Source organism: Oncorhynchus keta, chromosome 12 (assembly GCF_023373465.1).
Source record: "Oncorhynchus keta strain PuntledgeMale-10-30-2019 chromosome 12, Oket_V2, whole genome shotgun sequence".
Taxonomy (NCBI): Eukaryota; Metazoa; Chordata; class Actinopteri; order Salmoniformes; family Salmonidae; genus Oncorhynchus; species Oncorhynchus keta.
This window is the reverse complement of record NC_068432.1, coordinates 16,280,369-16,303,028: the sequence shown is the minus strand read 5'-3', so window position 1 is coordinate 16,303,028 and position 22,660 is coordinate 16,280,369. Positions and strand designations below refer to the sequence as shown.

At 45.3% G+C, this 22,660-nt stretch overlaps 1 protein-coding gene across 1 annotated transcript in view; it reads left to right on the top strand.

Moving 5' to 3' along the window:
- Window positions 1-5,641: 5,641 nt before the first annotated feature.
- The window catches only part of LOC118391041 (junctional adhesion molecule 3B-like), a 55,294-nt gene continuing 38,275 nt past the window's right edge, over window positions 5,642-22,660 (top strand). Inside the window, exon 1 of the mRNA XM_035781982.2 lies at window positions 5,642-5,743. Coding sequence (XP_035637875.1) covers window positions 5,659-5,743 — 85 coding nt within the window. The 5' untranslated portion in view covers window positions 5,642-5,658. The remainder of the gene's footprint in view (window positions 5,744-22,660) is intronic.

Sequence of the window (22,660 nt, the reverse complement as noted above, 5' to 3'; positions counted from 1 at the left end):
TGTGTTATCACAGTGTTATGACCATATTATGACAGGTTAGGATAAGTTATGTCAGCCGTTATGACATATTATGACATGGTTATGACCGTGTCATAACGTGTTATGAAACTGGGTGTCAAGTAAAGTGTTACTTTTTTGTAACGGCGTTCTTCGTTTGTTGAAAGAGAGTCGGACCGAAATGCAGCGTGGTGGTTACTCATGTCTTTTAATGAAGAAACGAATGACGATACATGAAATAACTTAAGAAATACAAAAACAACAAACGGAATGTGAAACCTAATTACAGCCTATCTGGTGAACACACACAGAGACAGGAACAATCACCCACGAAATACACAGTGAAACCCCGGCTATCTAAATACGGTTCCCCATCAGAGACAACAAGAATCACCTGACTCTGATTGAGAACCACCTCAGGCAACCAAGCCTATACTAGACACACCCCTAATCAACCACAATCCCAATGCCTACAAAACCCCAATACGAAACACAACAATAAACCCATGTCACACCCTGGCCTGAACAAATAATTAAAGAAAACACAAAATACAAAATACATTTTTTTTCTATACGAGATCCCTGAAGATAATTTGGACGACAAAAGCTTTCAGTTGTCCTGTCTATCACATTCTAAATATAACACATGAAACATCGGGGATATAAATACATTGACTGACTTGTTACCCTTGTCTCCACCCTTCGCCAATAAACTGTCACATTGGGCCCTGATTGCGTGCCTGCTTCCACGGCCCCTTTTGGAGACTGGAGATCCGTCTGAGTAGTGAGTGTTGTGACGGTTTTCAGATTTCTCCTTTGAGCGTCCTTGACTCTGATAAAGGCTTCAAATGACTAAAGCCTGTAACGTTCGCACATCAGCAGGGTAATGTAATGGCTTTGCTGCTGAACCTCAAGACCGAGGGGACATATTATTTATATACAAACTAGATGAATTACAGGGGGCACTGTTTTGAAGCCACTGCACCGCCATCTTGGTACTCCCGCCACTGTTGTAAAACATATTTTGGAAGCTATAGAAATGAATTTATAAATGTCTACATTTGTTTTGTAACGTTTATTCTATTACAGTCACCTTAGTGCATACTTTTAAATTATATTATGTAAGCTAAACATAAAACATTTCCCTTAAAAGTATCATTTTTTGAAATTACTAATATTACTATCACCACTACAACAACAAAATACTTAAATATATGTAATTATGTCCTTGAAACATTTAAATGAAATACTGTAGAATTCCATTAATTCCTATGGAAGACTGCTTCTTCTGGGTAGTGCCAATATGGCAGACCGGTGGCTTCAAACCCTCTCATTGGCCAATACATAGCAATACAGTGTTTATATATATATCATTGGAAGGGACAGATATGGCTCTTTTTATTTGATTATACTTTTCCTTTCTCCTTCCCTCTTCTACTGTCTTTGAGGATTTGTTATTCGAAACTGACCATTACTAAGTCTAGGTGTCATCTCTGGGAGCTAATGTTGAGTCTCAGGCGAGGTTACTCACCGAACCAACTACTTTACACTGGAACTGTTGAATTGATTATGTACACTGAGTGTACAAAACATTAGGAACACACACGTTTTCCATGACAGACTGACCAGGTGAATCCAAGTGAAAACTATTATAGCTTATTGATGTCACCTGTTAAATCCACTTCAGTCAGTGTAGATGAAGGGGAGGAGACGGGTTAAAGAAGGATTTTCAAGCCTTGAGACAATTGAGACATGGATTGTGTATGTGTGCCATTCAGAGGGGGAATGGGCAAGACAAAATATGTACGTGCCTTTGAACGGGGTATGGTAGTAGGTGCCAGGCCCACCGGTTTGTGTCAAGAACTGCAACGCTGTAGGGTTTTTCATGTTCAACAGTTTCCCGTGTTTTTCAAGAATGGTCCACCACCCAAAGGACATCCAACCAATTTAACACAACTTTGGAAAGCATTGGAGTCAACATGGGCCAGCATTCCTGTGGAACACTTTCGACACCTTGACTTGGAGCAACAGCCATGAGTATATATACATTTAAAAAAATGTGTATACTTGCGAGAGATGGGCATCAAGGCAAAATACAGATAAAAAAAAAAATCAAACATGCAAGTCAAAGTTTCAGTCTGACTGTAGACGTCCCTTCTGCTTAAAACATGCCCTGAAAGAGGAACCCAGGGATAAGAATGATGACCGTGAATACAATTAACATTTAACATTTAAGTCATTTAGCAGACGCTCTTATCCAGAGCGACTTACAAATTGGTGCATTCACCTTATGACATCCAGTGGAACAGCCACTTTACAATAGTGCATCTAAATATTTTAAGGGGGGAGAAGGATTACTTTATCCTATCCTAGGTATTCCTTAAAGAGGTGGGGTTTCAGGTGTCTCCGGAAGGTGGTGATTGACTCCGCTGTCCTGGCGTCGTGAGGGAGTGTGTTCCACCATTGGGGAGCCAGAGCAGCGAACAGTTTTGACTGGGCTGAGCGGGAACTGTACTTCCTCAGTGGTAGGGAGGCGAGCAGGCCAGAGGTGGATGAACGCAGTGCCCTTGTTTGGGTGTAGGGCCTGATCAGAGCCTGGAGGTACTGAGGTGCCGTTCCCCTCACAGCTCCGTAGGCAAGCACCATGGTCTTGTAGCGGATGCGAGCTTCAACTGGAAGCCAGTGGAGAGAGCGGAGGAGCGGGGTGACGTGAGAGAACTTGGGAAGGTTGAACACCAGACGGGCTGCGGCGTTCTGGATGAGTTGTAGGGGTTTAATGGCACAGGCAGGGAGCCCAGCCAACAGCGAGTTGCAGTAATCCAGACGGGAGATGACAAGTGCCTGGATTAGGACCTGCGCCGCTTCCTGTGTGAGGCAGGGTCGTACTCTGCGGATGTTGTAGAGCATGAACCTACAGGAACGGGCCACCGCCTTGATGTTAGTTGAGAACGACAGGGTGTTGTCCAGGATCACGCCAAGGTTCTTAGCGCTCTGGGAGGAGGACACAATGGAGTTGTCAACCGTGATGGCGAGATCATGGAACGGGCAGTCCTTCCCGGGAGGAAGAGCAGCTCCGTCTTGCCGAGGTTCAGCTTGAGGTGGTGATCCGTCATCCACACTGATATGTCTGCCAGACATGCAGAGATGCGATTCGCCACCTGGTCATCAGAAGGGGGAAAGGAGAAGATGAATTGTGTGTCGTCTGCATAGCAATGATAGGAGAGACCATGTGAGGTTATGACAGAGCCAAATGACTTGGTGTATAGCGAGAATAGGAGAGGGCCTAGAACAGAGCCCTGGGGGACACCAGTGGTGAGAGCGCGTGGTGAGGAGACAGATTCTCGCCACGCCACCTGGTAGGAGCGACCTGTCAGGTAGGACGCAATCCAAGCGTGGGCCGCGCCGGAGATGCCCAACTCGGAGAGGGTGGAGAGGAGGATCTGATGGTTCACAGTATCGAAGGCAGCCGATAGGTCTAGAAGGATGAGAGCAGAGGAGAGAGAGTTAGCTTTAGCGGTGCGGAGCGCCTCCGTGATACAGAGAAGAGCAGTCTCAGTTGAATGACAAGTCTTGAAACCTGACTGATTTGGATCAAGAAGGTCATTCTGAGAGAGATAGCGGGAGAGCTGGCCAAGGACGGCACGTTCAAGAGTTTTGGAGAGAAAAGAAAGAAGGGATACTGGTCTGTAGTTGTTGACATCGGAGGGATCGAGTGTAGGTTTTTTCAGAAGGGGTGCAACTCTCGCTCTCTTGAAGACGGAAGGGATGTAGCCAGCGGTCAGGGATGAGTTGATGAGCGAGGTGAGGTAAGGGAGAAGGTCTCCGGAAATGGTCTGGAGAAGAGAGGAGGGGATAGGGTCGAGCGGGCAGGTTGTTGGGCGGCCGGCCGTCACAAGACGCGAGATTTCATCTGGAGAGAGAGGGGAGAAAGAGGTCAGAGCACAGGGTAGGGCAGTGTGAGCAGAACCAGCGGTGTCGTTTGACTTAGCAAACGAGGATCGGATGTGGGCTCAGAGCCAAAAGCTTGGACTTAAAGTGGATGGCAACGAAGAATGTTGTTGTCTTAAGTGCTGAAAGTAAACCTGAGAATTCAGGAAGTCTCTAAATGACTCAAGGCACCTCTATTATTCAAAAGATAAGAGAAACAATGGAAACAAAATAATCTGTTACATATTGTTTGTGTGTGTATGGGGGTAGGGGGATTTAAGGGTTACTTTCCAACACTGTACATCAAAAAGCGTGGTGCATTAGGTGCATATTTGTCACGTTTTGACCTTAGTTCCTTTGTTTTGTCTTTGTTGTCGTATGGTCAGGGCGTGGGTTGGGGTGGGCAGTCTATGTTTGTTTTTCTATGTTTTATTTTGCTTTCGGCCTGGTATGGTTTTCAATCAGAGGCAGGTGTCGTTAGTTGTCACTGATTGAGAATCATACTTCCCCACCAGTGTTTCGTGGGTGATTGTTTTCTGTTCTGTGTTTTGTATTTCACCGTTCAGGACTGTTTCGTTTCGTTCTTGTTGTTTTTGTTTTGTGTTCATATAATAAATACAATATGGACACTTACCATGCTGCGCATTGGTCTTCCGTTCCTTCTTACTACTCCTCCTCAAAAGAGGAGGACGAAAATCGTTACAATATTGGGAATGCGTTTTACATTTGAGCGTTATTCACTGAGTGGACCTTGACAACATGGAACACATTAAACTAAATGACCAGTACTGTTCCATTTTCTGTATTACCACCTAGTACTTACAAAGTCTGATATTTACAAACCATACGAACTCATTAGGGGGAAGCCACCCTGACAACCCGAAAAGTGTAATGCAATTAATAGTTTTTATACCCTCCAGTTCATCAAAGCAATACACATTTAATCTGATATTGTCGCAATAAAATTGCAAGCAATATATTTGAGGCACATAAATGAGTGTGAATAAAAATCATACTTAAGGTGTTTACACCACAATCCAGACAATGTTTCCTAGTCCACACACCAACACACACACAAGCACGCACACAGACAGAAGCACGCACGCAATCCACACACATCCAGTACTTTCTAGCAGACATTATTCCAATGGTTGGCTGAGCTATCTAAAAGCAATAGCGATTGCATGCAACCTCAATTGAGATTGACTAGGAAAAGTAGCAGATTCCTTCAATCACGATCTGCTTGATGATACAGCTGTGGGATCCTACTTAAGAGCCGTTATCACTGACAATATTAGGCCAGTAAAAAGAGCCTCCAATCAATGCACATTAGTCCCGTGTTTACTCTACACAACATGAATAGTCAACACAACATCTCAAAGTCATTTGTTTTAGGAAGGATGCCTAATTGTTTATTTTTTAAGAAGGGGATTTGTTTGGATATCTGATAATCTTTTTTTATTTTTTTATCATCAATTTGCAATTTGTATCTTAATCTCACAGCAGAGTTTGTCTGATATAATATAATGGGTAGAATGTGTAGCCTAATACAGTAGTCTTCAATCACAGCTTCCACCGTTGTAAAAACGTATGGTCCTCCACGTATTGTCGACCATTAATTCTTGACTGTGTGAGTGATGCTTCTGGTAGCCATGGAAACCTGATTCACCCCCGCCTCTCTCTCCCCGGCCAGTCCTCCTCTCTCCATCCACTGAAAAGCTCTTAACTTTGCGCATGTACGGCCAAACTGAACATTGCATCGACTCCAAGATGGCGTTAACACGTCTGGCTTGCATTCTGGTCCTGCTCTCAACTCACTGTAAGTAAATGCATGAGGACCACGCTTGATTTCCCTAGCTCAGATACATTCTGGACGTGACATTCGCTATTGTTATTCAGAATTAGCTACTTTGACATTTTCGAGCTACAATGTGATGTGCGTTAGGTCAGGAAGAATCACTTAGGTTATATCCTAACTAAACTCAGCAAACTAGCTATAGTCAACCAGCTATCTTGTTATTCATGGATGATGTCCTGATTAAATGGAGATATATTAATGTATAAAGGAAGCAATCGAAGACCAGAAGTAGGAAATCGTTTGGTAACGCACGAGGCTCAAGCGTTGGAATGTTTGATCCGACGCGAGCCTGACAGTGCACCGTTATTTGTATGGCATTTGGAGGCATGTCTAGCTTCTCGAACTCTTCAGAGATAGAAAGCCCCGCAAACTGCTCTACATACAGTTAGTTATCGATAGCGCATGTTTATTTGCTACAAACTTTACATTATGAAATAGCAAGAAGATATCAAATGTAGAATTTGTTTTTAGAGGCGTGTTGTTTCAACGGGATGAGTCGAGTCCCTTTTGTCCGTCTTACTTTCAAAAGTTGTCAACTATCAATTCAACTCTAAATGTGTTATTGTGTTGAATAAACACGTATTTGATAGTAACATAGGTTTTCTTAAACGTTTTTTTTACGTGTTTGAATTGTGGTTGATAAAAGTTCAGACTGGCAATATTCAGTGATGCGAGATAGCGTTTTTTCCCATTCTGGAATAAAGACAGTCCGCGGGAGGAGCCTGCCTGAAAGCAGCATATGCAGCGCGCTTTGCAAGCGTTGAGAACTCATTGAAGATCGGTTCTAAAACGTTGATTTGTAACTTTTTATTAGCCATCTCAGATAAGCGATTTGTCTCTGCACCTGGCAAAATTGTGGCGTTTTTTAATGTTTTGATTGGGCTATGTTTCTGAAAGGGTATGATGCAATTTGTTCCGGATAAGTGTTCCCACGTGTTTTAGACAGCTCATGCATGGTCAGATCCTCCTCGGAAAGAACGTTTAATCATTATGTTGACATTTTAGAATTACGTTTGTATCAACTTTCACAACTGTTGTCATTGATGCTTAATGAAACAAAATAGAACTCAGATTAAGAAAAAAATGTAACCAAAACATTTAGAATTGTTCCCAAATGGCTCCTAGTAGCCTGTAGCAGGTGTTATAGTATAGCCTATGTCAAATTGATATTGTGTGTATTGTAATGAGAAGTATAATCACTAAAGTTAATGATAACTAAGGTAAGGCTACTCGCATACACAATAAATAAGACTAGATCATAGCAGGATGCTATTAAACAGCACCAGGTGTGATGGACTGGTGGTGCTCATTTGCTTTGAGCAAGGGCTTGACTTAACTGTTTTCCTGGTGTTCTTTAAGCCTGGTTGAACCCTTCATGACGACAGACACACACAAGAAAGGGGGGGGGGCAGACCTCATTGTGCCTTCAGCCCCTCTGATCATCCAAGTGTGTGGATTGGCTTAATTCTATGTGGATTTAATTAGGAATAGCAAGAAGGCTGCTTCCTAATATGTTGCTGATGTCTTTTTCTGTTGCTCTGTATTTAGGCCTACTGACAATCTGATTTAGTGTGCTTTAAGTGGTGTATTATTTTACAGCTTATCCAGTTGTTATTGTCTGTAGGCTATATAGTAAGAGCTGGTTGACCCTGATTGTTGTTGGAAATACTGTTTACCACAACTATAGTTCTGAAAGAAAAACATAATTAAAATTTTCTGAGGAAAACAACTTTAATCAGCTTTGTACATTTAAACACTTTTAAATGTATTTTTGTTGCTTGAATCTACAATTAATTAGATCTCTTGCTATGCATATTCTTTCATTTGTTTTAGGCTAACTCATCATTGGCTTGTTTGTTCATTGTCAAAGAACTGTTTTGAACTCATGTCATAGTTTATATTTATTTTGAATAGTTATAAGAAATGTAGCTATTGTGTATGTATCCATCACAGATCTTAGAGAACAGGCTGATATTTCGCTGTTGGATTTACACAAGTTGTTTTACATCAAATTTCCTAAGAAAGGTGTAAGCACTCAGGAACACATTTTGCCTGAGTACTCCTGCCAATACTTAGAAGTGCCAAGATATGTGGGAGCTGAACAATGCTCTAAGTGGAAAAGTGCCAAGCCAATATAAACGTTGATCTTTCCTTGATAGGCATAGAAAAAGTGCCTGGGCAAAACAACCCATTAGGTCCAGTCACTCCTATTTGAAGTTCGAGAATTATTGTTTTCTAAAATGCAAGTTTGTACATTGATTGCAATAAAACATGTTTCCAGTCTGAATAAATGTGAAAGAAACATGCATTACAATCTACAATGTATTTCTTAAAAGCATGGTTGTGGCAAATGTTATTTCAGACTTGGTAAATGACCTTTTAGCAAATAAGTGGCTACTCGTGGAGGCTTGGCCAACTGAAACTCTGGTCTAGTTCTTTTTTTTGCTCTATGGCAGCTCACAGTAAGTCTGCTTAAGCCTGACAATGTAAGTAAAAAAAAGAAAACACACACACACACACACACACACACACACACACACACACACACACACACACACACACACACACACACACACACACACACACACACACACACACACACACACACACACACAATGAAGGATAAGACGCTTGTCTTCTTTGAATTAAGGCGTCCGAGTGCTTTCCACCCAAAACAGTTCGGAACAGTTTGTGCGTATACTATGATGACATTTTGTGATGTTTTGAACTTTGGCAATGTTCTTTTTCGGCTGTTTGGGCACACAACATTTTTTCTCGAGTCAAACCGAAGACTGTAGCCGAAGTAAAACCGAAGACGTTAGCCAAAGTCTCCGTCCCCCCTCGCCGGTGATTGGTCAACAGTAGGGATTATTCAATGAAGTGCCTGTTGTCATTCAACGAGAGACGACTCGTCCTTATGCACATTTTTTCACTTGAGAAATACTGCACCAGACATCCTAGTCAGATGCAAAATTGCACTACAATTTTTTGTATTTAACCAGGCAAGTCAGTCAGTTAAGAACAAATTCGTATTTACAACGAAGGCCTTCCCCTGCCAAATCCGGACGACGCTGGGCAAATTTTTTCGCTGCCCTATGGGTCTCCCAATCACAGCCGGATGTGATGCAGCCTGGATTCGAACCAGATACTGCAGTGAGATGCAGTGTCTTAGACCACTGCGCCACTCGGGAGCCCTTAGATCTCTTCAAAACCGTTAACTCAAGAAATCTGTCATTCATTTTATCTTAGATTAATTCAGACTATTTTGAGAAAATGTATACTGGCTACGGCGTCTCAAAATGGACAAACAGTACTATTGTTGCTTTTTTTCTTTTCAAGCGATGGTATTTTAAGGGAGTATGCGAGCGCACCCGTTAGGTTCTGCTAGCTGAGCCCGGCTAGGCGCCACCCGAACTGAAGCATGCTGACGACTTTAAGCACTACAAGCATCCATTTAAACAAGTGCCAGATGACAGGTGCTTTCTTCATTGTCTGAAATGTGTGGCATTACTGGGGTAGGCAGGAGTTAGTGAGCCCCAGGGAAAGTGCTGCTAGTGCTTCCCCCAGGAGGTTGCTTGTTATCAGGTGCTTCCCTTCCCACCCACAGCTTGTGAGCAAATGTTTGGAGCACTCCCTAAATGGCATGCTGGACCCTTCCCGGCGAGTCACATCCAGCTTGATATTTTAGTGGAAAGACAGTAAATGGCAGGGAAAAGGGAATAGCACGCTCTGAGAGGAGTTGCTGCCCACTCAGCACTCATTTGTTTAAAGAGTTAAGAGTTTTTCCCAATAGACAGAGGTTGTGTGAAAATGGTAGACCCACTGTCCGTTTAAACTAGCACGGTATCCATTTTCTGTAATAAGGCTTGCAGCTCTAGCCTACATTTCTATTTAGCATGTAAAGCTGTTTACAGTTGACCTATTCTTGGGTTAGGTTTTGACAACAATCTGAAATGTAATTTTGAATTATGTGATGTGCACGAAACATGCAGATTAATTTCAGCATTTAGAAGTTACACTCAAGTTGAAGCAGCTAATCCATGGACAACAACAAGATGATAACTGCGCTACAAAGGTCTATGCGTGGGATAAAAGGCAGCGAAGCAAATACCTCCTACACTGGAATGGCCTGAAACAGCTGAGCAGGAGTGGGTGGAGGTGTTTGCTGTGAATGCATGGGTGACCAGAAATATCTGTGGCCTCCCTCCCAAACCTCAGACGCCGTATGTTAGCACATATGGCATTCTGAATCAAAAGCATATGGAGGGGGGACATTCTAATGTACAGTGAATTACAATACCCCTCCCACTCAACAACAACGTCAGCAAGACAAAAGAGCTGATCGTGGACTACAGGAAACGGCGGGCCGAGCATGCTCCCCATCCACATCAACAGGACTGCAGTGGAGCGGGTTGAGAGCATCAAGTTCCTCGGTGTCCACATCCCTAAGGAATTAACACGGTCCACACACACCAACACAGTCGTGAAGATGGCACGACAATGCCTCTTTCCACCTCAGGAGGCTGAAAAGATTAGTCATGGGACCTAAGATCCTCAAAAAGTTCAACAGCTGCACCATTTAGAGCATCTTGACTGGCTGCATCACCGCTTGGTACGGAAACTGCTTGGCATCCTACCGCAAGGCGCTACAGAGGGTGGTGTGTACAGCCCAGTACATCACTGGGTCCGAACTCCCTGCCATTCAGGACCTCTATACCAGGTGGTGTCAGATGAAGGTCCTAAAAAATGATAAATACTCCAGCCACCCAAGTCATAGACTGATCTCTTGCTGCTGCAATCTGCATGGACCCCCCTGCACTAACTCTTTTGACTCATCACATACGCTGCTGCTACTGTTTATTATCTATCCTGTTGCCTAGTCACTTTGTCCCTACCTATATGTACATATCTACTTCAATTACCTTGTACCCCTGCACATCGACTCGGTACTGGTACCTGTGTATATAGCCAAGTTATTGTTTCTCATTGTGTATTTATTCCTCATATTATTCTCTTTCTATATATTTTTTTGAAAATGTCTCTCTTTATTGTTGGGAAGAGCCTGTAAGTAAACATTTCAGTGTTATTCTACACCTGTTGTTTAGGAAGCAAGCATGTGACAAATACAATTAGATTTGATTGACCTGTTTTGTTAAGAGATAGAAGGAACCCCCTGCGGATAAATTGGGCTTAATGAAAATGAAAGGGGAGTTAACGAACAAAGAAAGCATAACAGTTGTGTTAGCTGAAGGAGTTACACATAAAAGCTGGATAAAAAAATGGAATGGTCTTTCATGAGATACAAATTCACATGAACTTCACACAAAGAGCTTGAAAGGTTACTGAAGTCGGCGCTATCATGCTTTAAAAAAAAATCTCCTCTTGGTAAGTAGTGGCAGATGCTGAGGGGAAAGTTGAAAATGACATGCTTACTGTGCGCTCCAGGAATGGCAAGCATGTACATTCTTCACATGTCAATAAGACTATCATGTGGAAGAAGCGCTGATAAAAAGAATAGGCCTAGTGCCTGGCTGTATAAGCTGAAAGTACTGGCCAAACCCCACCATATATATATATATAGTACCAGTCAATAGATTGGACACACCTACTTATTCAAGGGTTTTTCTTTATTTTTCTATTTTCTACATTGTGTGCCAAGAGTGTGTAAAGCTGTCATCAAGGTAAAGGGTGGCTACTTTGAAGAATCTCAAATATAAAATATATTTAGATTTGTTTAACACTTTTTTTTGGTTTCTACATGATTCCATGTGTTATTTCATATTTTTTATGTCTTCGTTATTATTCTACAATATAGAAAATAGTGAAAATAAAGAAAAATCCTTGAATTAGTAGGTGTGTCCATACTTGACGGGTACTGTAGGCCTCAATGTAGTTTCATGGAATTATCAGGATGACAAATATTTCTCTTTCTTGCACTTCTGTCTGTCGTGAGATATGTCAACATTACGTCTGGAAGAGATATTTCCCCTTGTCAATTGCAGGCTGTTTGATTTACTAAGACATTATTATGTTTATTCTGTGTCTGCGGGATAATCTTTGAAATTCTCTTCAATCGGCTGTCTGAGCAGTGCATGGCTGATTTCCTGTTTGGGCTATCTGTGGTCGCATGATCCCTAGGGGAGGAAGCACCAGAGGATTTTTACTCCCTGTGTTCAGTCACTGGATTCAGATAGAGCCAGCACATCAACAGGTCAGGAGGAACCGCCATCAATCACACAATGGGATACTGTCAAATTGGTGAAATTATTACAGAATAATTGATGACAGTGCACAGATAATGAAGTGAATGCGGCTGAAGAACTGCCTGTCTGAAAAGGCAAGGGAAGGCTGAGCTACATGCTGGGAGTCATAGCCAGATAATCGCTTTGGATTCCTCCTCTATTTACCATACTGTCACAAAGGCAATTACTCTCTCTATAAATAGCCAGATGCCAGAATCATGAGACACCCTCAGGTGTTTGAACACTGTTTATTCCAAAGCATTGGGCTTGTAATCAAGCAACTCTAAATATATGATTCAACTTGAAACATATGCATAGTGCTGACATCTAAACCATAATAAAACTACTATAGAAACTATTGGCATTATCAGACAGAATTGAAGATTTTGAAAATCATTTTCTCCAAATTGTTTCTCCTCTTCAAAATTGGAGAATAGATTTGAATCATATTAGAAATTCCACTTGACCAAAAAAATAATTAATCAAAGACACATTGACGACAACTGGCTAGCTTCAGCGCCATCATCACTGCTTTTCTACCCTCCTGAAAACGCAATTTGGCTCTTTCAGAGAGAGCGGTGTTTGGCCCCCAAAACAAGTCTATCACCAACAGCCAAGCTGACAGTCAAAACACTCCTTCCTGTGAATTGCAGGTGTGACGACGACTCCAATCCCTTAGAGCAGTGTTCTTAAGTGTCTTCTATGAAGGGCATACGACACCAGAATTGTAATTTAAAAAATACATTCCAATAATTTTGTTGACCGTAACTAATCCACGCTGAGGCGTTCTCTTGATGTAGTGCCTTACCCAAAAAGGTCAGTGTGCAAGAGCCATGGTTGTACGGCCTCCAAGGAGGGATGTGCAATTCTTGCGCTATAAGACCTGGCAAAAATGTTTTTGTTCATCCAAAGGGAGTGTTGGGAGTTTACTGTGACTTCTCTTTATGTTTCTATCCAAGGGAATTGGCCCAGATGCTTTATCCACGCAGTGACACATTTGCCACAAATTATTCATCATCAGGGAGAAATCCTTCTTTACGACCATCTCAAGTTCAGGAAATGTACAATAGTCTACTGCAGACTACCATGCCATCGCAAATGAGATTTTTGATCAGATAACGCTTTGGTCCATCAAAGTTTGGTATTACAGTTTTAGTAATTTTGTCCAGAGGTTCTTATTCACAAGGCTCGACATTCAGGTACAGGCCAATGGCAACTGGCATACAGACAGTGGCAAGTCAAATTCATAGATTTGTAACCTTTTTAAGCACTTAATTCTAATTTAATTACCAAATTTCTATGAATTGTTTTAATAGACTATAGGAAAAAAACTCTCAAAAATGTATGCATTACCAATAGGGTTGCAAAGGGTCAGAAACTTCCAGGGAAAATTTCTATGGGAAGTTAAGCCCCGGAATTTGGGGAATTTTGCTTAAATTCATTAAGAAAACCTAGCTTATAACAGTGACCCTTTTTTTGTGGGATACACACAAGGCAATTCTAGGTCTTGTGGTATTTTTTGTTTAAACTATCCCCAATTCAATGGAATTGCAACGCTCTGCATGCACAGTGCATTCTTCCATCACATGTGCAGTGATCTCTGCAGTGCACAGCTGATTCTCAAGATCTTGCACACTAATGAGATGCTATTGAGCCCACACTACTACACTGTCTGAGCCAAGGACTACATGCTTTCTGGTAAGTTTTGATTACAATACTGGGTGGGGTGAATATATTTTATTTGACATGCATGATGTTTTTGTTAACTAGTAAATAGTAGCCTACAGCGAAGTGTGTTTAAATCATTTCTAACTTGTTAACAATTTCTGATAGTGTTTTCTACCATCTGGGTTTTAGTTTGCTTGAGCCTGGTAACTGAGGGGTGTTAATTCACCAGCTTCCAAACATGTTTCACTTTACAGGAAAATGCCACGGTGTGGATGTGTGGAGACATTTCACTGCAGCTAATGTAGAAGGAAAAGCTGTGTACATTTGCAAATACTGTGCCAAATAATATGTGAAGAATGCAACAAAGATGCAGAAGCATCTGGCCGAGTGCATAAAGTTCCCTTAGCAACCACTGACAAATGTCCCTCTAGTTCTTTTCGAGGTGAAAATAATGAATCAGACACCTTATCGATAGCAACAGCTCATGGTCCTCCTGGAATCAGATGTTTTTTTGACTCAATGGAGGAACGTAGTCAGAGAAATGCTGATGAATGTTTTGCTCAAGCTGTGTATGCAACAGGTTCACCTCTGATGCTCACAGGCAATGTGAGTTGGAAGATATTTCTGAATGTTTCTTCACCCAGCTCCAACCAGACATGCTTAATCTACTAATTTGCTGGATGCAGAGTTCAACAGAGTTCAAGTGAAGGACAAGCAAATCATAGAGAAAGCAGACTGTATTGCAATCATCTCTGATGGGTGGTTCAATGTTCGTGGGCAAGGAATAATTAACTACATAATCTCCACACCTCAATCAGTATTCTACAAGAGCACAGACACAGGGGACAACAGACACACCGGTTTCTACATTGCAGATGAGCTGAAGGCAGCAATCAATGACCTTGGATCACAGAAGGTATTTGCACTGGTGACAGACAATGCTGCTGTGCTGTGCTGGCTGTGCTGCTCATGCATTGAATCTGCTCCTCAAAGACATCATGGCACTGAAAACAATGGATCCACTCCAAAAAAGAGAGCCAAGGAAATGGTTATGTGTGTGAAGGGTCATCAAGTTACAGCAGCAATCTACCTCAGAGGACACTACAGTTCCGAAATGCATCAAAAAGCTGGAGACTTCTGCCTGATGGCCATACACACCGCAGTATACACGTTGGACCCCAAGTATGCTGGCAAGAGCATCCTGTCTGCTGCAGAGATCAACAAGGCCTATGGTGTCATCACTACGGTGTCTCGCCACCTTGGCCTGGATGAGAGCAAGGTTCTTGGCAGTTTGGCGAAGTACACTTCCAAGCAAGGGCTTTGGGATTGAGATGCAATATGGCAGTCGTCCCATTATATCTCATCAGCCACCTGGTGGAAAGGACTTTGTGGATCTGAGGCCCTTTCCCCTGTTGCCTCCATCATCCTCCAAATCCCACCAACATCATCCGCCTCAGAGCTGTCTGATTTTCAAAGTAGGCAATTACATCATAACTGAATTGCGCATTGCACATATTCAACCAACAGATTGAACTTTTTAAATACCTGGTTTGCATACCCATTCTTGCCTTACCATTTACTGGTAGAGATCATAACTCCATGCAACAACCAGCTGTTTCAGATCTGCATGCTCTCTCTGACTGACAGATATAGGCCTACTATATGAGTATGGCGTGCTGGTGAATAAATAACCGACAAAAACGAAATAACAGCTTTAGGAATCTGTTTTTTTTAATCAATTATATAGCCTAGATTAAAAATAGCATTATTACCATATTGTTTTTACTGGCCCAAGTGGGCCACTGATTGGCCCAGAGAGTTTCCAAAATCTCCCCGGGCCAGTGGGCAGCCCTGTATATCGAGCCCTGTATTTGGGCAGCTGATAGGTAGACCTACAACTAAAGTACAGTTTCCAATTGTGTCACGACTCCGACCGAAGGACACTCCCCTTCCAGTTCGGGTGGCGCTCGGCGGTCGTCGTCGCCGGCCTACTAGCTGCTACTGATTATTTCCTCCCCCTCCTTATGTGTTGATTGAGTGCACCTGTTTTGAATTAGGTAGTAGGCTTTATTAGTCAGCCGGCCCGCAGAGTTCCTTTTGCGGGATTAATTATTGTGACCATCTGTTTTAGTGTACTTGTGTGCACGTCTATGGGTTTTGTGTTTTTCCCATTTTGTGGGTTTTCCCGAGACCGTTTAAGTCCCCCTGTTTGGGGGCATTTGTGTGTTCATTACGCCCTGTGTGTTCGTGAGGGTTGGCTTTTGTTTGCCGTTTGTCGGTGCATTAAAATAGCACTCACCTGAACTCTCTGCTTCCTGCGCTTGACTCCTCACCCATTACACTCAGATCGTTACAGAATCCCGCACCACTGGAATGGAGTCAGCAGGAGCAACAGCCACTCCCCTCCCATCGATTGAAGAGAGGGTTCTACATCACACCACCGTTCTCCATCGGATCGGAACGCCGATGGATCTGGTGATGGAGAGAATGGACAGATGGAAGAGAAGCGGTCTCCCCTCTCCACCTTCGGCCCTCCCTCCTCAGGACTCCCCATCTCCCGACTCCAGCACCCTCCGTCTTACGCTCCCGAGGGTCTATGATGGAGCGGCAGCAGGGTGCCAGGGGTTCTTACTCCAGCTAGAACTGTACCTGGCCACCGTCAGACCTACTCCCTCGGGAGCGGAGAGGGTGAATGTCCTCATCTCCTGCCTCACGGGTCGTGCTCTGGAGTGGGCAAATGCAGTTTGGAATGGCCCAGACTCAGCTAAGGAGCACTACCCCGAGTTTTCTCGCCGCTTCCGCGCCGTGTTTGACCATCCTCCAGATGGCCGAGCGGCGGGAGAACAACTATTCCATCTTCGGCAGGAGAAAAGGAGCGCCCAGGATTACGCGTTGGAGTTCCGTACCTTGGCAGCAGGATCCGGGTGGAACGACAGGGCCCTTATCCACCACTACAGGTGTAGTCTCCGGGAGGACGTCCGCAGGGAGCTAGCGTGTCGGGACACCGCTCTTTCATTGGATGAGCTAATTGACATGTCCATCCGACTGGACAATCTGCTGGCTGCCCGCGAGCGTTCGAAGAGGGTCCTGTGTGTTCCACCACCCAGCACCTCCACTCCTGTTTCGATGGAGTTGGGAGGGGCTTTGCCGAGGGGTACCGGAGGAGGAGGCTCTCTCTGCACCAACTGTGGTCGGAGAGGACACACGGCCGATCGGTGCTGGAGGGGTCCGTCTGGGAGTCGAGATGGCAGGCGGAACATTTCTCGATCACCCCAGGTGAGTCAGCACCAAACTCACCCAGAACCCCCTGTTGGTCACATGTTTGTCTTGATTTTTTTTCTTAAATTTTTTCCCTCTTCCCAGCATAGGGCGCTAGTCGATTCAGGCGAAGCTGGGAACTTTATGGATCGCGGACTTGCTATTAAATTAGGTGTTCCGCTTGTGCCGATAGATTCTCCCTTTCCCGTGCACTCCCTAGATAGCCGGCCATTAGGGTCAGGGGTGGTCAGGGAGACCACTATCCCACTGGACATGGTAACGCAGGGGAATCATAAGGAGCGTATCAGTCTCTATATTATTGATTCGCCTGCGTTTCCAGTGGTGTTAGGGATTCCCTGGCTGGCCCGGCACAATCCTACAATTTTGTGGAAACAGGGGGTTCTCCAGGGGTGGTCAGAGGAGTGTTCTGGAAGGTGTCTGGGAGTTTCCGTCGGTGCCACCTCGGTGGAAAGTCCAGACCAGGGTCCCACAGTGAGCATTCCCCCCGAGTATGCCGATTTGGCAATCGCTTTTAGTAAAAAGAAGGCGACTAAATTACCACCACATCGACCGGGAAGGGATTGTGCAATAGATCTCCAGGGTAACGATGCGCTTCCCAAGAGTCACGTGTACCCATTGTCCCAAGAGGAGACGTTGGCTATGGAGACATATATCACGGAGTCTCTGGGACAGGGGTACATTCGGTCCTCCATTTCACCCGTCTCCTCGAGTTTCTTTTTTGTGAAGAAGAAGGAGGGAGGATTGCGTCCGTGTATTGATTATAGAGGTCTAAATGCCATCACAGTGGGGTTCAGCTACCCACTACCTCTCATTGCTACGGCAGTGGAATCCTTTCAGGGAGCGCAGTTCTTCACAAAATTGGATCTCAGGAGCGCGTATAGCCTGGTGCGTATTCGGAAGGGAGACGAGTGGAAAACCGCATTTAGTACCACATCGGGCCACTATGAGTACTGCGTCATGCCATATGGGTTAAAAAATGCTCCAGCCATTTTTCAATCCTTTGTAGACGATATTCTCAGGGACCTGCACGGGCAGGGAGTGGTTGTTTATATCGATGACATTCTGATCTACTCAGCCACTCACGCCGCGCATGTGTCTCTGGTACGCAAGGTGCTTGGTAGACTGCTGGAGCATGACCTATACGTCAAGGCTGAGAAGTGTGTGTTCTCCAAACGAGCCGTCTCCTTTCTGGGTTATCGCATTTCCACCTCGGGGTTGGAGATGGAGGGTGACCGCAGTAAGGCCGTGCGTAATTGGCCGACTCCAACCACGGTAAAAGAGGTGCAGCGGTTTTTGGGTTTTGCCAACTACTACCGGAGGTTTATCCGGGGTTTTGGCCAGGTAGCGGCTCCAATTACCTCACTGCTAAAGGGGGGCCCGGTGCGGTTGCGATGGTCAGCAGAGGCGGACAGAGCTTTCAACAGGTTGAGGGCGCTGTTCACGGATGCACCTGTGTTGGCGCATCCGGACCCCTCTCTAGCATTCATAGTGGAGGTGGACGCGTCCGAGGCTGGGGTGGGTGCCGTGCTATCACAGCGCTCGGGTACGCCACCAAAACTCCGCCCCTGCGCTTTCTTCTCGAGTAAGCTCAGCCCAGCGGAGCGTAACTATGATGTGGGGGACCGGGAGTTGTTAGCGGTGGTCAGGGCTCTGAAGGTGTGGAGACACTGGCTTGAGGAGGCTAAGCACCCCTTTCTCATCTGGACTGACCATCAAAATCTGGAGTATATTCGGGCAGCTAGGAGACTGAACCCGCGGCAGGCAAGGTGGGCCATGTTTTTCACTCGATTCCGGTTCACTTTATCATATAGACCGGGCTCCCAGAACGTGAAGGCGGACGCACTGTCCCGCCTTTACGACACGTAGGATAGGTCCACCGAACCTACTCCCATCCTTCCGGCCTCAAAGCTGATGGCACCGGTGGTATGGGAGGTGGAATCGGACATCGAGCGGGCGTTACGGGCTGAACCCGCGCCTCCTCAGTGTCCGGCGGGGCGGAGGTACGTGCCGCTTGGTGTTCGGGACCAACTGATTCGGTGGGCTCACGTCCTACCCTCCTCGGGTCACCCTGGGGTGAGGAGGACAGTGGGGAGCCTTCGGGGGAGGTATTGGTGGCCTACCTTGGCTAGGGACGTTAAGGTTTATGTCTCCTCCTGTTCGGTATGCGCCCAGAGTAAGGCTCCTCGGCACCTTCCTAGAGGGAAGTTACAACCCCTCCCCGTTCCACAACGGCCATGGTCACATCTATCCGTAGATTTCCTGACCGACCTTCCCCCGTCTCAGGGCAACACCACGGTTCTGGTGATTGTGGATCGGTTCTCTAAGTCCTGCCGTCTCCTCCCGTTGCCCGGTATCCCAACAGGCCTACAGACTGCGGAGGCATTATTCACCCACGTCTTCCGGCACTACGGGGTGCCGGAGGACATTGTTTCTGATCGGGGCCCCCAGTTCACGTCCCGAGTATGGAGGGCGTACATGGAGCGTCTGGGGGTCTCGGTCAGCCTGACCTCCGGTTATCACCCCGAAAGTAATGGGCAGGTGGAGAGAGTAAACCAGGAGGTGGGTAGCTTTCTGCGGTCGTACTGCCAGGACCGGCCAGGGGAGTGGGCGAGATACATCCCCTGGGCTGAAATGGCCCAGAACTCACTACGCCACTCCTCTACTAATGTGTCCCCCTTTCAGTGTGTGTTGGGGTACCAGCCGGTCCTGGCACCGTGGCATCCGAGCCAGACCGAGGCTCCTGCGGTGGAGGAATGGGTGCAGCGCTCCAAAGAGACCTGGAGGGCCGTCCAGGAATCCCTTCAACAGGCTAGTGGACGGCAGAAAAGGAGTGCTGACCGCCACCGCAGTGAGGCCCCCGTGTTTGTACCAGGGGACAGGGTCTGGCTCTCGACCCGAAACCTACCCCTCCGCGTGCCCTGCCGGAAGCTTGGGCCGCAGTGTGTAGGGCCGTTCAGAGTCCTGAGGAGAATAAACGAGGTGTGTTATCGATTACAACTCCCTTCCTATTATCGTATTAACCCCTCGTTTCATGTGTCTCTACTCAGGCCGGTGGTAGCTGGTCCCCTACAGGACGGTGAGGTACTGGAGGTCCCTCCTCCCCCTCTGGACATCGAGGGGTCCCCGGCGTATACGATACGGGCCATTCTGGACTCGAGACGCCGGGTGAGGGGCCTGCAGTACCTCGTGGACTGGGAGGGGTACGGTCCGGAGGAGAGGTGCTGGGTACCCACCAGGGACATTTTGGATCCGTCAATGTTGAGGGATTTCCATCGCCTCCATCCGGATCGCCCTGCGCCTCGTCCTCCGGGTCGACCTCGAGGCCGGTGTCGGCGCGCTGCGGGAGCCACGCGTCAAGGGGGGGGGGGTACTGTCACTACTCCGACCGAAGGACACTCCGCTTCCCGTTCGGGTGGCGCTCGGCGGTCGTCGTCGCCGGCCTACTAGCTGCTACTGATTATTTCCTCCCCCTCCTTATGTGTTGATTGAGTGCACCTGTTTTGAATTAGGTAGTAGGCTTTATTAGTCAGCCGGCCCGCAGAGTTCCTTGTGCGGGATTAATTATTGTGACCATCTGTTTTAGTGTACTTGTGTGCACGTCTATGGGTTTTGTGTTTTTCCCATTTTGTGGGTTTTCCCTAGACCGTTTAAGTCCCCCTGTTTGGGGGCATTTGTGTGTTCATTACGCCCTGTGTGTTCGTGAGGGTTGGCTTATGTTCGCCGTTTGTCGGTGCATTAAAATAGCACTCACCTGAACTCTCTGCTTCCTGCGCTTGACTCCTCACCCATTACACTCAGATCGTTACAAATTGAATATGGATGCGTTCGTAAATTCACTCGGGTTGTCTACCCCGATTTCAGAGCACTCTCGTCGGAGTGTGCCAGAGTTCAGAATAACTGATGAATTAATGAACCCTCAACACCCGTTGAATATGGCCGGTGTCAGTTGACGTCGGCAAAAAAGCATACTTTAATTGTTGCCAGCAGCACGGTTACAGTCCCCGATGATCTGTTTAACATGAAAACACATAAAATGGTGATAACATAAAATAGTCAGAGTGAGACTTTACTCTCATTTGTGTCTGGAAGTAGCTAGCCAACGTTAGCCAGTTGGCTTGACGACCGTTGTGAGCCCAGAACGCTCTGAACGCTCACAGAGCGAAACACTCTGAATTTACGAACTGACAATCTGGCAACTCTCTGAATTTACGAGCACACTCTGGCACTCCAGATTGAATTTACAAACACACACTATATTTCACATTATAAAGTGGGTGGTTCGAGCCCTGAATACTGATTGGCTGACAGCCATAGTTTATCAGAACATATACCACGGGTATGACAAAACATGTATTTTTACTGCTCTAATTACATTGGTAACCAGTTTATAATAGCAATAAGGCACCTCGGGGGTTTGTGATATATGGCCAATATACAACGGCTAAGGGCTGTGCCCTAGCACTCCGCGACGCTTCGTGCATAAGAACAGCCCTTAGCCGTGGTATATTGCCCATATACCACACCTCCTCGGGCCTTGTTGCTTAAATAATCCCTCTCTCCAATAAATGTTAAAATGATGGTGAGTAGGCGACAGAGAACAGACAAAGCTACAAGAAAATATTAATGATTTGTGTTAAACAAAGGAAGGCCTTATTAGAATCAATAGCCTTTTTTACTGTTGAAAATCCACCATTAGCCTTAGACTTGCAATGTTAATTTAGCTGACTGGTCAGCTAGTGTTGGAAGATTGTAACCAGACCATATGGTGTCCGGGCATTAGGGCTAACACTTAGGGGCTACAGTATTAACTGGTACACTTAGGGGCTACAGTATTAACTGGTACACTTAGAGGCTACAGTATTAACTGGTACACTTAGGGGCTACAGTATTAACTGGTACACTTAGGGGCTACAGTATTAACTGGTACACTTAGGGGCTACAGTATTAACTGGTACACTTAGGGGCTACAGTATTAACTGGTACACTTAGGGGCTACAGTATTAACTGGTACACTTAGGGGCTACAGTATTAACTGGTACACTTAGGGGCTACAGTATTAACTGGTACACTTAGGGGCTACAGTATTAACTGGTACACTTAGGGGCTACAGTATTAACTGGTACACTTAGGGGCTACAGTATTAACTCGTACACTTAGGGGCTACAGTATTAACTGGTACACTTAGGGGCTACAGTATTAACTGGTACACTTAGGGGCTACAGTATTAACTGGTACACTTGGGGGCTACAGTATTAACTGGTACACTTAGGGGCTACAGTATTAACTGGTACACTTAGGGGCTACGGTATTAACTGGTACACTTAGGGGCTACAGTATTAACTGGTACACTTAGGGGCTACTGTATTAACTGGTACACTTAGGGGCTACAGTATTAACTGGTACACTTAGGGGCTACAGTATTAACTGGTACACTTAGGGGCTACTGTATTAACTGGTACACTTAGGGGCTACAGTATTAACTGGTAAAAAGGATGATTTGATGCGGCAGAGGTGCCGCAGTGTAACTCAGCAAGTATGACCTCAGTAATTACTTTGTCCTATTAATGCTCTTAACACGGATACTCTTTATATTACAGTATGCTATTTACCTAGTACTTACTTAGAAATGACATGGTGAAATGTTAATAAATAATCAATAATAGCTTAAGAACTTTGTTTGGTTTATTTG